The following is a 14,478-nucleotide window of genomic DNA, read 5'->3' on the forward strand; positions in this document are numbered from 1 at the left end:
GCAAGGGTAGACAACTGAACATTGCATTATATCACCGGCTGACCAGAGAGCAGTAACAACTCCCTTCCACTTGAATGGCCCATCACCAAGACACAGGATTCCCTGGTGACTAAGTTGTACTCCAAGAACATAAGGTATAGTTTTCAATATAGTTATGTAATTCCTTAAAGATTACCCATGCATACACATCTCACAATGGGCAGTTACAAGCTGTCAGCAGAGACCTCACATGCCAACCTTCCTGGATGGACTCTATGAGAGTGCGTATTAGGTGTATTGAGTTTCTCAGGTCTGAGACAGCAGCTGATTGAAAAGAATAATGAACGCTTTTGTACCAATGGGTCTCTGGGTCACAAAAGAATAAGAATGTGCAAGACGCACTAGAAATTTTGGAAAGTGCTTTCTATGGTTTTCAGTCCCTAATGTTAAAGGAGAAGTGGGGGTTTTGTTTGTTGGTTGTTCTGTTTTGCTGTGTGTTTCAGTAAGACCATAAAACCACACAGTAAGGTCTTGTCTTCAGTAGGCAACTGATGTTATTTTAACATATGTAGGTGTTGGAGGCACAGTCTAGGAAGCCCCTTCCCCTGAGTTTGCCTCCTGGGGTTCCCCACTAAGGTTTAAACCTCGACCAGTTAAAACATGTTAAAACTACAACTATCCTGTCTACACTATGGTGCTTTTTTTTTTTTTTTGCATATTTTAAAAATAATTCTTTTTTCCTAGTCTGCATATGGCCATATGCAGTGATTGTCTCAATAACACTGCTGGCCAGGCAATACAAAAATAATGTTGCAATTATGTTACAAAGGAGATCATTTGGTGCTGCTAAAATTTCAGCAGACCTCCACTTAGTTCCCTCCCCATCACTCATAGCATTCATTTTGACACTTCACCACCACATGAAGTAAGTGATGGCACAGTTGCCTTTACTGGTTTAAAAAGTGGTTAGAATTTTTCACCATGAGAAAAGTGCACATTTATTTTTACTGTCCAGTAACTCTCATGACTGAAACCATTTTACTCAGAATGTTGTCAGTTACATCTTCAGAGACCAACCTTAGAAAATGTTAGCAGCAAAGGAGAATGTTTACAAAATGTTTTGCAAAAACAGGAGAGGGGACTGGAAACTATCTTGTAACCTTTTCTATGACAGAGGCTCTCATTTGATCTGCTAATTTCTGGAGTGAGATATACTTTCTAAACATGTCCCATTTTTATCATTAAAAGATCCACATTAGTATTGTTGGATGGCAGGTGGTCCTGACTTTGAACCATCATTCCTTAAACTCATCCTTTCAATCCATAACAGACAGAGGAACAGAGACAGAGTGAGACATGCATATTGCTGCACTAGTGACTTTTGCTGGCTTATGGAAGGGTTATATTGATCAGAGCAAATGTTTGTGCCTGTGTCTATAATTTAAAAATATGGCGGGCAGGGAGATTGTTGAGAAGAGGGCTAGTAAAAATGTCAGGAATTCACCAAATTCTTGCAGGATCAGACAATGTGAGACAATTCCCACAAAAAAGATTAAACCAATTCAGTGTCCTGTGTCACAAATGCATGTACAATGGGTCACACAGACTCCAACAGTAGATATACAAGGAGTGGCCTGATCTGAATTACTGTGTGAACTTCATTTATATACACACTTGATAAGACAAACTTCATTTTCATCTGGTTTGACTGGTGGCTGCCTGTGACTGTTTTGTCCACTGTGGCAAGCACATCTCTCTCTTCCGTTACCTTGGACTCACCCTCCACCCCTCACTACCTTGCTTGTTTATTTAGTCACCCCTTCCACGTTGCCTAAATTGTAGACTATGGGGCAGGGACTGTCTTTGTGTTTGTACAGTACAATGGGGCCCTAATTCCCATAGAAATAAATAATAAGTAATTTTAACACACTGGTATCTGGTAGTACAACATTCTCATTTACCACCTGGAGACATCGTACATGCACAGACAGTGCTTGTCTCTCAGCCATCAGTGATCCGCAGCTACATGTTAATCACAGCATTGAAAATGTCCCCTGTGCTCACTGATCATGGGGAAGGGAGGATTTTGACATTGCTTAATTTAAGACATACATACAGGCCATGATGCCTTTTTGCTCCTATGCAGAAAATTCCATCTCTGGCATATGGAGGCAGAAGGATGCTCTAAATCTCAGCTAAGTCTCTTTAAATCTATCCCCGCATAATGAAGCAGGCTGCGTGTAATTTAATCAGGTCTAGGCAGGCTGGTTGAATACTGCAGATCTGGTGTGAATATAAACATTGGTTCAAATTCCCAACCGCTGCCTGGTACAACCATTGTCATGCTCCTTTGGATTTGCTATGCACAATCATTAGTGCAAACAGGTTTGTGTTTGCACAAGTGTTTAGGGAATGGCTAGTCTTCCTACAATTCCCATATTCATTTGCAAGGCAGAGGACTTGTGGCGAGACAAGTGTGTTTGTTTGTTGTGTGTATGAAAAGTCAAGGAGTAGAAACAATATCATGTGACTTGGCTGACCACATGCGTTGAGTAATGAATAATAGTGAAGAGTCCAAATGAGCTGTTTGCAAACAAACCACAAACTGAGGCTGGTTCAGCCAGATTATTTGGCAATGGAAATCACCAATCCTCCCCTCTCTCACCAACGGGCAGTTGGTCCAATAAAAGCTTTTACCTCACTCACCTTGTCGATAATATCTTGGGACCCACATGGCTACAACAACATGGCTTAGGCATTACTAAGGCATCTGCAGAAGAGCCAGTTCATAAAAGAAAGGCAACAGCTACATTTGTCAGGTTGTTTATCCACGCTGAATAATTGGGCCCAACTTCCTCATTTTTTACGATAGCATTTTGACAGCCATTCTAGATGGTATTGATTGTTTACAAGTGGTTGAGTCACCATGAGATCCAGTTGCTAAATTAGACCTTGTCTACAAAGGAAAGTTGTACACTGCATTAGCTATACTACCGTACTGCCTAGCATGCTGACTCTTTGTACTCTCTGGTCTGTCTGCATCACTCTGTTGTCTCTTGTCTTTATAAATAATAAAAGATACAGGTATAAAGGTGCTTTGGCTGTAGCAGTGTAGCTATTCCTGTATGGGGCGAAGAATAAACGTTACCCGTATAATGGCTTGTCTACACTTAAAACCCTTCTGCAGCACTGCTGTACCACTGCCTATGCTGACAGCAAGGGTTCTCCTGATGGCATAGGCGTGCCGTCTCCCCCAAGAGGTGGTAGCTAGGCCAGCGGAAGAGGTCTTCCATTGACCTAGCACTGTCTACTCGGGGACCTAGGTTTGTTTAACAACTTTGCTCAGGGGTGTGCCTTTTTCACACCCCTGAGTGACTGAGTTAAACCAGCCTAATTTTCTAGGATACACCAGGCCTCGGGCACATTTATATAGCTACGACTGTCTCCACATTTGGCGTTGTACCAATATAACTGGATTGGTAAAAAATTCCATCTCTAACTTACATAGTTATCCTGGTATAAAATCCGTGTCTTGACCAGGCCTTACTTCCTCTCTTGTTTAAAATCATCTATGTTTTTTTTTCTTGATCTTTTGCACTTACTCTACACTCAGTCCCAGCCCTGACCTAATTAAACTCCTGTCTCCTTCCATGAGTAATAATAAGGCAACTGCAGAGATAAATAAGAGGAGAGATGTAGACTTGGTTGACTGGTGAGGTGGAAGAACATGAAGGAAGGTGCTCAACATGGCAGGAGCCAGTGTTACCAACTCTCATGATTTCATCATGAGCCTGACAAATTGAGGTATTTTTCTTAAGCTCCTGGAATCATGTTATTACTTGAGAATCTCAGCTTTCATTTTAAAAAAAAAGTTTCTAGTCCTCCTGACTGCAGACAAAAGCTTGCAAACATGGCCTGTAAAGGCTCAGAGACCAGAAAGCAGATCAAAAGGACCCAACAGGCAGTATTATTCAAATCTGATGATTTTAAAGCCAAATTCATGGGGTGGGGGAGGGACCTGAATCATGGTGTTTTAGATGCTTTGGGTTGGCAGTCCAAAGGCGCTGCACAGTAGAAGGCTCTTACACCAGGAGTGCGTAGGCTGCAAACCAATGGCAAAGTCAGCAAGTTGATGAGCATTTTGCCTGAGTAAGATCTGAGGAACAGCTAACATGACTGGGCCCTCTAGTTCCAGTCTGAGACACTGGCAGCTCATTTCTTTGCTGAGTGTTGTTTATCTTTGTGTGACTGTATTAACTCATTCTGGGAGAAGTTTGGGGCCTATACAGGGCCAGATCCTCAGCTGGTGTTAGTTCCTGTAGCTCCATTGACCTCAACAGAGCTACAGTAATATACACTATCTGGCCCACAGCGTGTCTGGAAATTGCTGTGTAGAAACAGAATAGAATTGAATTCCATTTCTTTCTTTGCCTTGCCTAGCTGCTTCGATTGCTGTGTACAAACAATGGATTCCGAACACCAATTTTGAAAATGCTTCCAACTGGGATAAAGACAGAATCCCATGTGGTAACGATGTGGTCCTTTTCAAGAGTAATCAGGTATTTGATTTTCAAAATAGCATTAATTTGGGCCAATCTCTACCTGCTTATAGAAAATGCCCTCAGCATTTTTGTATTTCTTGCAGGAGATCTCGGTCTTTGTCCAGTCAACTCACTCTCTGACAGACATGGTAAGGACATGGACTGCAGCACCAAATGTGGTGGTGATGAACGCTGTCAAAAATATGAGACAGGGCCAGCTAAGTGACACAAGGACTGCCGTAATGCAAGACACCCGGGTTCCCTAGCCGCTTCTGGTGTCTCATCCGATGACCTGGGTGGCTCAGGTGTGTTTTCACAGGCAGCTGGAGTCATGGGGGGCACATGGACCCCCCCTTCAGGGATGCTAGCCCCTGGCCCTGCTCCTTCCTCCCAAGGCCCAAACTCCTGTGGGCAGAGCCCTGAGCCCCCTTTCCCGCCTGCCACGGTTGGAGCCCTGAGCCCACTCATCCCCACTCCCTCCACAGCTGGAAGAGCCCCAGGGAGGCTCAAGCCCCTCTCTGCCCCCCCACTCCATGGCTGCACCTGGCCCCAGCCGTACCTCCCAAGACCCAGAGCTGCTTGTTGGGAAAAGCAAAAGCTCTTCCCAAAGAACGCTGAGCTTTTTATATGCACCATGCAGGTTCTGAAGTGGCTGAGGAGGTGGTATCTGCTCCTCAGCTTCCCAGATTCATCAGTAATGTCTCTGGAGTCCAGGGAGAACCTGGGAAGCTGAGGAGCAGATACCACCTCCTCAGCTTAGCCTCCCCTGCCCTTTTATACCTACTACCTATGGTTGGAGTTTTGCTGGGAAGGCCAGAGTGGGTGGAGTGTTACAGAACAGCCCCACATTGGTTGTTTTTAGAACCGTGTCAGAGCTGTTCTCCGAGGAAGTCATTCATTGTCCAGGCTGAGCAAATAGCAATCTTTCTTGTGTCCATGGGGAGCAGAATGCTGGTTCTGACTTGCACCACAGAAAAGAGAGTCACCCCAGGATAACCAGACATATTAATGTAGTTCATGGGGGGGGTGGTACCAGAGCTGGTGGGAGGGGAGGCATTTGGAAAGAAATCAAATTATCCTTCAGTGCAACATTGTGGTGGCAGTGTATGTTGGAGGGATCGGGCCAAGGCTCTGGGGCTGAGGGCTCCTCCATGGTGAGGTTGTACCTTGAAGGTTGTTCAGTTCTGGGCATCCATATCCCAGAGAGATAGCACTAACCTGGAGGGAGGGCAGAAAAAAGCATCAATAACGGCTCTGGGGGTGAAGGGAGGAACCAGCACAGAATGCCATATTTATACAGTAGCTTGAGCAAGTGAATGAATAAGATCCAGTGCTGAGAAGTTCTGAGCTCCTTCATCTTCCACTCACTGCTGTGGCAGCTGAGAGCACTGACTGCCTTCTGGGAGGGTATTTGAAGGGCATAAAAACAGCAGGGAGTTGTAACTGAGTGTAATGGGATCAGGTGAAAAAAAGGAGAAGTTAAGATAGCCGCAAGGGAGAAAATCCTGTTGGCAAAATAATATTAACAATAATAATTTTTGTGCATGAAGCTCCATATGCTGTAGCATTCTAGTTCATAACAAAAGCTATCAAACGAAAACACCATCAAGTCCTCAAACAGATCTGAGAGCTGCTGTACGGTGCCAAAAAATTGATGGAAAAGCCTCCCTGAGGGAAGTGGTGGGAGTGGAAGAGCTATCACTTGAGTCAGAGCTTGTTGTCTGTCTAGTCACTGACTTCCATGGGACTACCCATGTGCATAGAGCTAAGCAGGTGGTGTGGTGCTTGGCTGGATCAGGGCCATAGTGAGGAGTGTGGTATAAGAACTATATCGTCGGGGCCCAGACACCAGTGTGCCTTTCCTGTCTGGCTCTCTGCCCAATCTGGGGTAGTTCCAGGTTATCCTATCACTGCTTAGCACCATTTAAAAACTGACAGGACAGAGCGAGATCGAGGATATGCTATAGGGAGCACTAGTATTTGCAGGGGGATGAACTAGGCAGCTTAATGAGTCTTTCCTATTTTTTATTTCTTGTCAATGAGAGGCTCATCAGGATGTCAGAGGTGCTCCATACACAAGGCAAGGTATGAACTCTCACTTGGCACTTTCCATTCATTCAAAAATATCATGCTTAGCTAATGTCCCAAATCTTTTCCCCTCACTTCACTAAGCTCTTTTTGAATAGTGACCATTTTTAGAGAGTTTCAAAAATTTATCATCTAGGGAGAAAATGGGAGTTTAAAGCAAATTGTGTGATGTGTGCACCACCCTGGCAGGCAGCCAGATATTCCTGTTAACCGCAATCGTGTCACACCAAAGTCAGTCTGTCTTGATTTCTGTGCAAAGAACATTTGTTCATGGAAATGGCAGCTGAGGTTGCCATGGTGACCTGATTTCTCTAGCTGTCCTTATACCTATTATAATTGGATTTGTTTTGGGCAATTCTAATGTACCCATCACCTTAGTGTCCAGGCCCTAGGATTGTCATCCAGATGTGAACTAGTTGTGACAGAATTGTCCTTGTAATTTATTTTATTTTATTTTATTTTAGCTGCCATAAGTAGTTTGAAAAATGGCCATTTCCCCTCCCCCTCCCCCTTTTTTTTGTGTCACTGTATCCAAATAGGCCCTATAAAATTTTGGATTATAATTTGTACAAGCTGCCTAAGCTACTGGTAGCTTTGGTGCTTTAATAAAACAGAGTGCCACATTTAACTCTTCTATAAATGCTTGGAGAAGTTATCATCTATCTATCTAAACTATAAAATATGGAGTTTTTAAATGATGTGAATATTAGCAGGAAAAATAAATGCCAAATATCGGTTCAGTAGATTTTATTTTGTTTACTGATTAATGGATAATATTTATAAAGTACTTTGCAATCCACTGTTGAAAGTGCATAACTGCAAAGTATTTATTATTATTCATTATGGCATTAGCCTTTCAAAAAGAAGCTTAACAGCTAAGATTTAACAAAACCTAAGACAGACAATATTTCCTGACAAAAAAAGGACAGACATCATAAAAGCTTAATACAAATAACAACTTCATCTGTAATAGAATAGGAACTCTGTCTTACCTGAAGGACTTATGAGGGAACATTGATGTATTAGGATTCTACAGCAACTAAGAAAGGGTCAAGTTATTAAAGCAGACTGAAGAAACTGTTACCTTGCCTGATATAAGCACCAGATTGTGCTGTGGTTTTTAGACAGAACTTGCCATTTGAAATTAATGCTGGAGTTGTGCTTAAAAATAAATAGGCTGCGGCAGAGCTCAGTAACTAGTTCATGTCAAAGAGGCAGGTTTGTCCTTTGCCATGCGTAGGCATTAGGTGGTGAGGATTTAGAGTGGCAAATATAACTCATCTCACTGGCACAGCAGCTTTTCCCTCATGTCTATTACATCTTTATCAATATACATCATGGAGAGCTTGATCCTGCAACATGCTGAGCATCCTCAAGTGCCCATGGAAGCTAATAGGAGTTGCCCTCCCAGAATCAGGCCGTTAACTAGCTTCTAGCTCTGCTGTTGTAACATCAGACCCTTAGTTCCAGCCTGACTCCCAAACCTCCTCCCCGCTCCCTTAGTTTGCACCCCAGAGGATGTGTCTAGCATCAACTAACAGGAACTCTGCTATGAGAATCTCAGCCGAAGATTTCATTCTTGCCATGCTCTGAGGGATTTTATGTGTAATTACGGCTCTGAACCTCCTCAGCTTTAGACATTTATTTTGCAGCATATTATATAGGCTTCTAATGAATGGGAATGTGCTGAAGTCATTTAGCCTCAGAATTTATGTTTTATAGGATTTTTGTGAGATAGGAACCCAAAGCGAAAGCCCGCAATCTTCGGGGAAGTTGGGATCCTCAACTAAATCCAAAGTCCTCTGCTTAGGCCCCTTTCTGTGAAATGGACCTCGACTGGAACAACTGGCTCTGAATTTTGCCTTTTGGACCTGATGTCTACAAAGTGGGTCCAGACATTCTCCAGATCTAATTCCATCAAAAGACTTAAAATAAGTCATGCCAAATCACAGTGCCAAGTTATTACTTTTTGACATTAACATGGCACCACAAATGTACGTGGTACTTTACAAGATGTGGAACAAGACTCCAACCTTGCCTGGAAGAATTTACAGTCAAAAACCACTACAAATTATATGGGGTCAGATCCTCAGCTGGTGTGAATTGCCACAGCTCCTTTGACTTCAACAATTTACAACAGCTACAGGCCCACCTCAGGACCCTTTGCATACTGATCCAAGTGCTGCTGCTGTAAAACAGGGTGTCTCTAAACAACAAGACTGACATTAGGCTACCAATCAGCTACCATATATAATGCAGACCATTCATTTGGTCAAAGTGTAACAGACATAAAGATTTACACTATATTGATCAGACCAAGTTTTCTAGGTTTCTGATTCAGCTCAACTCTCTCCATGTGTGGTAGGTGGGTTTCTGTTCTCTGTTCTTTGTTACCAGGTGATAAAAATAATGCCAAGGTTCAGGATTTTTTTATAATCAAGGAATTGATCTGCCCTCTTACTCCTGGGAATGGGCTGAAATTTGGTGCCTGGGTCATCAGAAAAATTGATTTTCAGGATTAGAGAGAAAAGCAAAAATGTGCCTTTTTAGACTGTAGCCTCAATATTTCTGTGAAATTAATCACATAAATCAGCAGGACTACCTTAAGCTTTTCAGTCTCCATGGAGACGCTATACAGACTTTTGCCAAAGAAGTGGCCATCATATACCGTACAATCAAAGGGCGAAATTCAGATAAGGGACTTAAGCTCCTATTGACTTGAGTGATTTCAATGGAAGGTAGGCACCTAAATACCTCTGAGGATCTGGATCTTATAGATCTCTTCTCTGCAAGTTTTCCACATCTTCATTCTCCATTTTCCTTTTCTTACTTCCATCCTATTTGTTCCACTTGTCCCCACCTCAAATAATCTCCCTTTCTCTTAGGTCTTACCCCTTTTCAGATATTTTGTAGACAGTTGTCATACCCATAGTCTATTAGAGTAGTAGACAAGTTAATTCTCAATATTTAGCTCTTTTTATCTTTCCTCAGAAACCAGTCCCTTCGTCCCTCTGATCATTTTTGCTGTTCATCTCTGAATTCTCATCAGTTTCTCTACATCTTTTTGATACCGAGGCACTCAGAATGGACTGCAGTGTTCCAGGGAAGTTCCCAGTTTATGGCCGTTGGTGGTGTCCTGCCTGTTCATATGGGAATGCACAGCATGACAAAACCTTGGTGCTCTGTGTGTGTGTGTGTACAAGGTAGTGATGAAGGGCTAAATAGGATATGAAGGTTATCATTTTTTGTTTTGATAGCCAATTCTGGGTTTTGTAGAGAATCAATGTAACTCAAGATTCCAGCCGGCTCTGCAATGACATTTAGCTGTGATGCAGGGAGAGAAAGTGTGTTCTCCTTATTCAGCTAGAATCTTAAAAACAGGAACTTATTTCATGCTCTTGGGGTTAAAAAAAATCAATGTGTAAAAGCCTGCTGCATCTCTTTGGAAGTGTCCTCAGTGCTGTCACTCATAGGAGTCAAAATCTCACTCCACGCATTAATCTGCCCTGGATTTAGCCCAGGTTTAACAAAGCCCATAAACTGGCTGTGTATGACAGTCTAACAGGAACTGAGCAGAAGCTGGCTGTTGCAATTTGCCTCAGAGAATACAGGATTCACCCTCTGTATTGTGGGCCATGAGGTACTCAATATACATAAAGCTTGGTGTCCTATAGGCTGTCTCGAAGGGCTTGCTCTGGCAAGATGCTGAGTGCCTTCAGCTCCCAATGATCAGCTTCTGAGCTGGGCTCCATGAACATGTTGGGAGTTTGGAGGACTCTGCACCTGGCAGAACTGGGCCCTTCTTGTACAGTTCAGTAATTTGGACAGACACCAGATTTGGGTTGTTAGTGGATCAGAACCTGGCTCTAGGTCACCACTTCAAATCCAGACTAGGGGTACAATTTTCAAAAGTACCTAAGTGATTTAGGAGTCATTTTCAAAAAGGGCTTGAGCACTTAGGGCACTAAAGGGCAATATTTCAAAGTTATTACAGCACCTAAAGATGTAGTAGGTGCCTAGTGGGATTTTCCAGAAGTGCTGAGGTGCCAAGTGCTTATTGAAATCATGGGAATTAGGTGCCTAGGTGCTTTTGAAAATCCCACTAGGCACCTATTGCATCTTTAAGTGCCTAAATGCCATTGACAATTTGGCCCTTAGGCGCCTACGTCTCAATGAATGTCAATGGGACTTAGTCACTGAAGTCACTTAGGTGCTTTCAAAGATTTTACCCTAGGTTTGTGCTGGCTGGAAGTTGTTCCTATCTGATGGCTGCTCAGGAGTGCACTGAAACTGAGTTCTGTAGCCTCAGATTAGTTCCCAGTGGATCGGTGGCCAGATCTGAAGAATCACCATCTCAGCTGGAGTGAAATGGCTTGGATGGTGATGCTGCCCACACTGAGAACAAGGACTAGCTGGACAATGGCGACTGAACTGCGTGCGCCCCTCAGGAATGGGCCCTCTAGGAGAGGGTTGAGGTGCATTGGCCAGAGAGGCTCGCAGTGCTGCTCCCCACATCGGCCCTGTGCTCTGGTCTCCAGGGCCACTCCCAAATCTGTCAAGCAACTGTGCAGCCATTCTATGGCTGGAGTAGCCCTGTGTGCCTCTAATGTAGCCCTATTGTGAGGAGGGGGCAGAGACCATGCAGGGATGGCTTTTCTGGCTCCATCCCCATCCTTAACCATGCTTCACCCCCTGTCTTGCAGCCTGCCCCTCCATCTGCCTGATCTGCCCCACACAACTGTGACAACTGCCTGGAATCCTTCCCTTCCCTTTGTGCAGTGGAACTGCATTGGGCCTGTGGCCTCGGAGATCCCTTGTGAACATATGGTTATTTTTGTAACTGTCTCCCCCTGCAGCGAGTGAAATGGGGCAGCGCCTGTCTGCGGCTGCTGGAACATGCACCGCTGAACATGGGTATTGATGAAGAAGCTCTGCAGATGTAAACAAGGGGGTTATTGCAGCATCAGCCAATTTATGCAGGTCGTCTCTTTCCTCACTCTGTTATGTGAAAGGAGAAGAGTGGCCATAGCAACCTCCACATTGGTAGCTTACGGAGGCTGCTGCTGAGTGCCCAGGCTCTTCTGTGAAACACACATTCCCTGGTTAATGTGCCTTACATACGTACTTCTCAATAATGTGGTAAGGACAAGATGTGCATGTAAACCCTAGCACACTGATGCTCCTTAAAAGTGTGGGAATGAATGCTGATCCTCATAAGCTGCACAATTCTGCAGAGAGAGGGGAAAGAAATATGTTTAAAAACCAGCTGAGTTGCCTGCATGCAAATGGGAATTAGCATTCTAACCCTGGAATCGCTCTCCAGCATCTGTTTCACCACTGTCTGAGTCAGATGTCAGCGTTGCAAATGGCTTCTAGTACTGCCAATCTCATGCAGGCTCTTTGCTATTCAGGCTGGCTAGGTGAAACAAGCACACCAATGCGTAGGATCGCTGGTGTGCAAAGTGCTCATCTCCCCGGGTTATATTTTTAGTCACCTAATTGTAAGAGCAGAATATACTAAGCGTTGCAGCAAGACACTTCTCTGTTTCTGGTAGAGGTTGATCTTGAAATGCCAGTTGCTCTCCTGGGGCCTGGTTCTAATGAATTGCGATGTTTCACACTAGTCCACTAGGCACTGTAGGTCCCTTAGCTTCTGAAACAGCAGGAGTGCTCGCTAAATATACAGAGAGGAAGGGTGATTTTCCCTGTGATGGACGTGGAAAGCTGTGCATGTAAAAGGGTATCTTAGGAACCTGTGTGTTAGGTATCTATGTGTGCATAAAATTACAGGGCCAAATCAAACAGAATTCCCATTGACTCCTTGTGAATGTGAGAAAGGACTGCAATCAAAGCCTGTGAGGTCATGCAGCCCAACCCCTCCTGGAGCATGGCTGTTCCCTACAAAACAGTTTATAGTGGAGGAGCTTTTCAGATACAATCATTTCCTGTTACTCTTGGGAACAGCAACAGACTAGAGCAAAACAAAACTCTGTTTAGATTCCTTACACTGTATAGGAGAAGCCTTCTCAAGGGCAAAAAAGCCTTCTCAAGGCCATGTCTACACTACAGCTGTTACAGTGGCAGAGCTACAGAGCAGCACCTGTGTCCCTGCAGCAGCTGTCGCATAGACGCTTCCTGTATCCATAGAATGGGTTTTTCCATTGATGTAGTTAATCCAGCTCTCCAAGTGGCAATACAAACAATTCATACTAGGGACTTGCATGTAAACTCTTCAGCACAGGGACTTAGTCTTTATTTGTCTGTCACCACAGACAAACCTATTGTGCTATGTAAAGAAATATACATACCGCTGTGAGGTCTATATAAGACTTGACAATGGCTAGATAGCTGGTGTGCTGACACCACTGCCTGTCGTACTGATCAATACTGTCTCATTGTTTCCTTACATTCCCCCCTCCTGTCTATATCCATCTGTTGTCTACTGTCTTAGACCGTCAACTCTTTGGGGGAGGGACAGTCTTTCTGTTCTGTGTTCACTCAGTGTCCTGATCCTTGACTATGATTCCTAGACCCTGTGGTAATGCAAATAATAAATAGTAACAATTGTTAGTAAAGGGTGCTTTTCACCTGTTGATTTTAAAGTGCTTTATGAAAGTGGGTTAATCTAAATAGCCCCAGTTTATAGATGGGGAACCACCTGTACAGTCCCAGTATCTTCCTGTTCTGCCTTCATTGACATCTGGACAAGCATGGAACTATGCTGATAGCAACCATTGTAGCTGCTAGCACAATCACCTCACTCCTTGCCACAGGACTAAAATTATCCATAATCCTGGTGTATTTCAGAGAGAAAAGGACAGGAATTTGGAGTGTAGGGATCATGGGGGTGGATGTTTTATGCCTATATAAGGCAGCTCTGGAACAAAAGCTCTCTCTCATATTATTATCCAGCAAAAAGGGAATTTAAATACCTAGCTTAGCTGGTTGCTGACAATGGCCGTCCTGCGATGCCCAGCATCATACCAAAGCAATTTGGTGCAAATGGCAGAAGCTGACCCCAGTTCAAGATGCCACTAATGTTAAAAGGTAGAGTGTATAAAACTGTAATTCAACCTGTTCTAATGCATGGAGCAGACACCTGGCCAGCGACCAGCGATCGGCATTCTTTCCACTCCAGAAATGATGATGTTGAGACGCAAGCAGTGTCGAGATGGTCAAATGGTTGGACACTCTGTGATAGAAAATGAAATAAGGTTGTGAGGAACCTAATGCAGGTTGCCCGAGTTGAAGAAAAGTTGAGGGAGACTAGGCTACATTAGTATGGACGTGACCTCGGAGACCTGAGAGTGATATTGGTTAGGATGGCTCTTGCGATGGTCGTGGTGGACAGAAGACAATCAAGGGGAAAGCCAAAGACTTGTACATGGACCAGATATCAGTGGATCTTAGAAAGATCAGTTTGCATGACAGCCAGGTATGTAATCGTGTGTTAGGAAAAGGCTACAAAAGTTGCAGAGCCTGAATAGGGAAGTGGCAAGAAAGAAGAAGAAATTTAGCAGAGATGGAAAGGAATCAAGTGACAGTGGGGGTGGAGAGCTCTTACAGGGTTAGATTAGTCCAGGACCTGGGCTGGCGGGTGGTGATTTTGCCTTTAGCAACCCAAAAAATTGGTGGGCACATTACAGGTATCTGTGCTTTAAAACCCACTTTCTATTTGCTTGATCAATAAATGAGTTAGCAGCTGTGTTCTTAGCAAAAGACCATTGCTTCAGCTATTGGCAATGACCCAGCTGCACTGAATCGAGATTGTGCCGTCAGGCTGTGTCAATACAAATGACAGTCTAGAGATGGATTTCTCTGGGGAATCCTATTTATTTGCAGGTGTGCTCCTCGGGGAACAGGAACACTG

General features: G+C 43.9%; 1 protein-coding gene across 1 annotated transcript in view; it reads left to right on the forward strand.

Annotated features, from left to right (window-relative positions):
• Positions 1–14,478, forward strand: part of AMN (amnion associated transmembrane protein) — a 50,547-nt gene that overhangs the window by 2,045 nt on the left and 34,024 nt on the right. Inside the window, exons 2-3 of the mRNA XM_032771606.1 lie at positions 4,420–4,538; positions 4,625–4,669. Of these exons, the coding sequence (XP_032627497.1) occupies positions 4,420–4,538; positions 4,625–4,669 (164 nt within the window). The remainder of the gene's footprint in view (positions 1–4,419; positions 4,539–4,624; positions 4,670–14,478) is intronic.

The sequence above is a fragment of the Chelonoidis abingdonii genome, chromosome 4, assembly GCF_003597395.2.
Source record: "Chelonoidis abingdonii isolate Lonesome George chromosome 4, CheloAbing_2.0, whole genome shotgun sequence".
NCBI lineage: Eukaryota > Metazoa > Chordata > Testudines > Testudinidae > Chelonoidis > Chelonoidis abingdonii.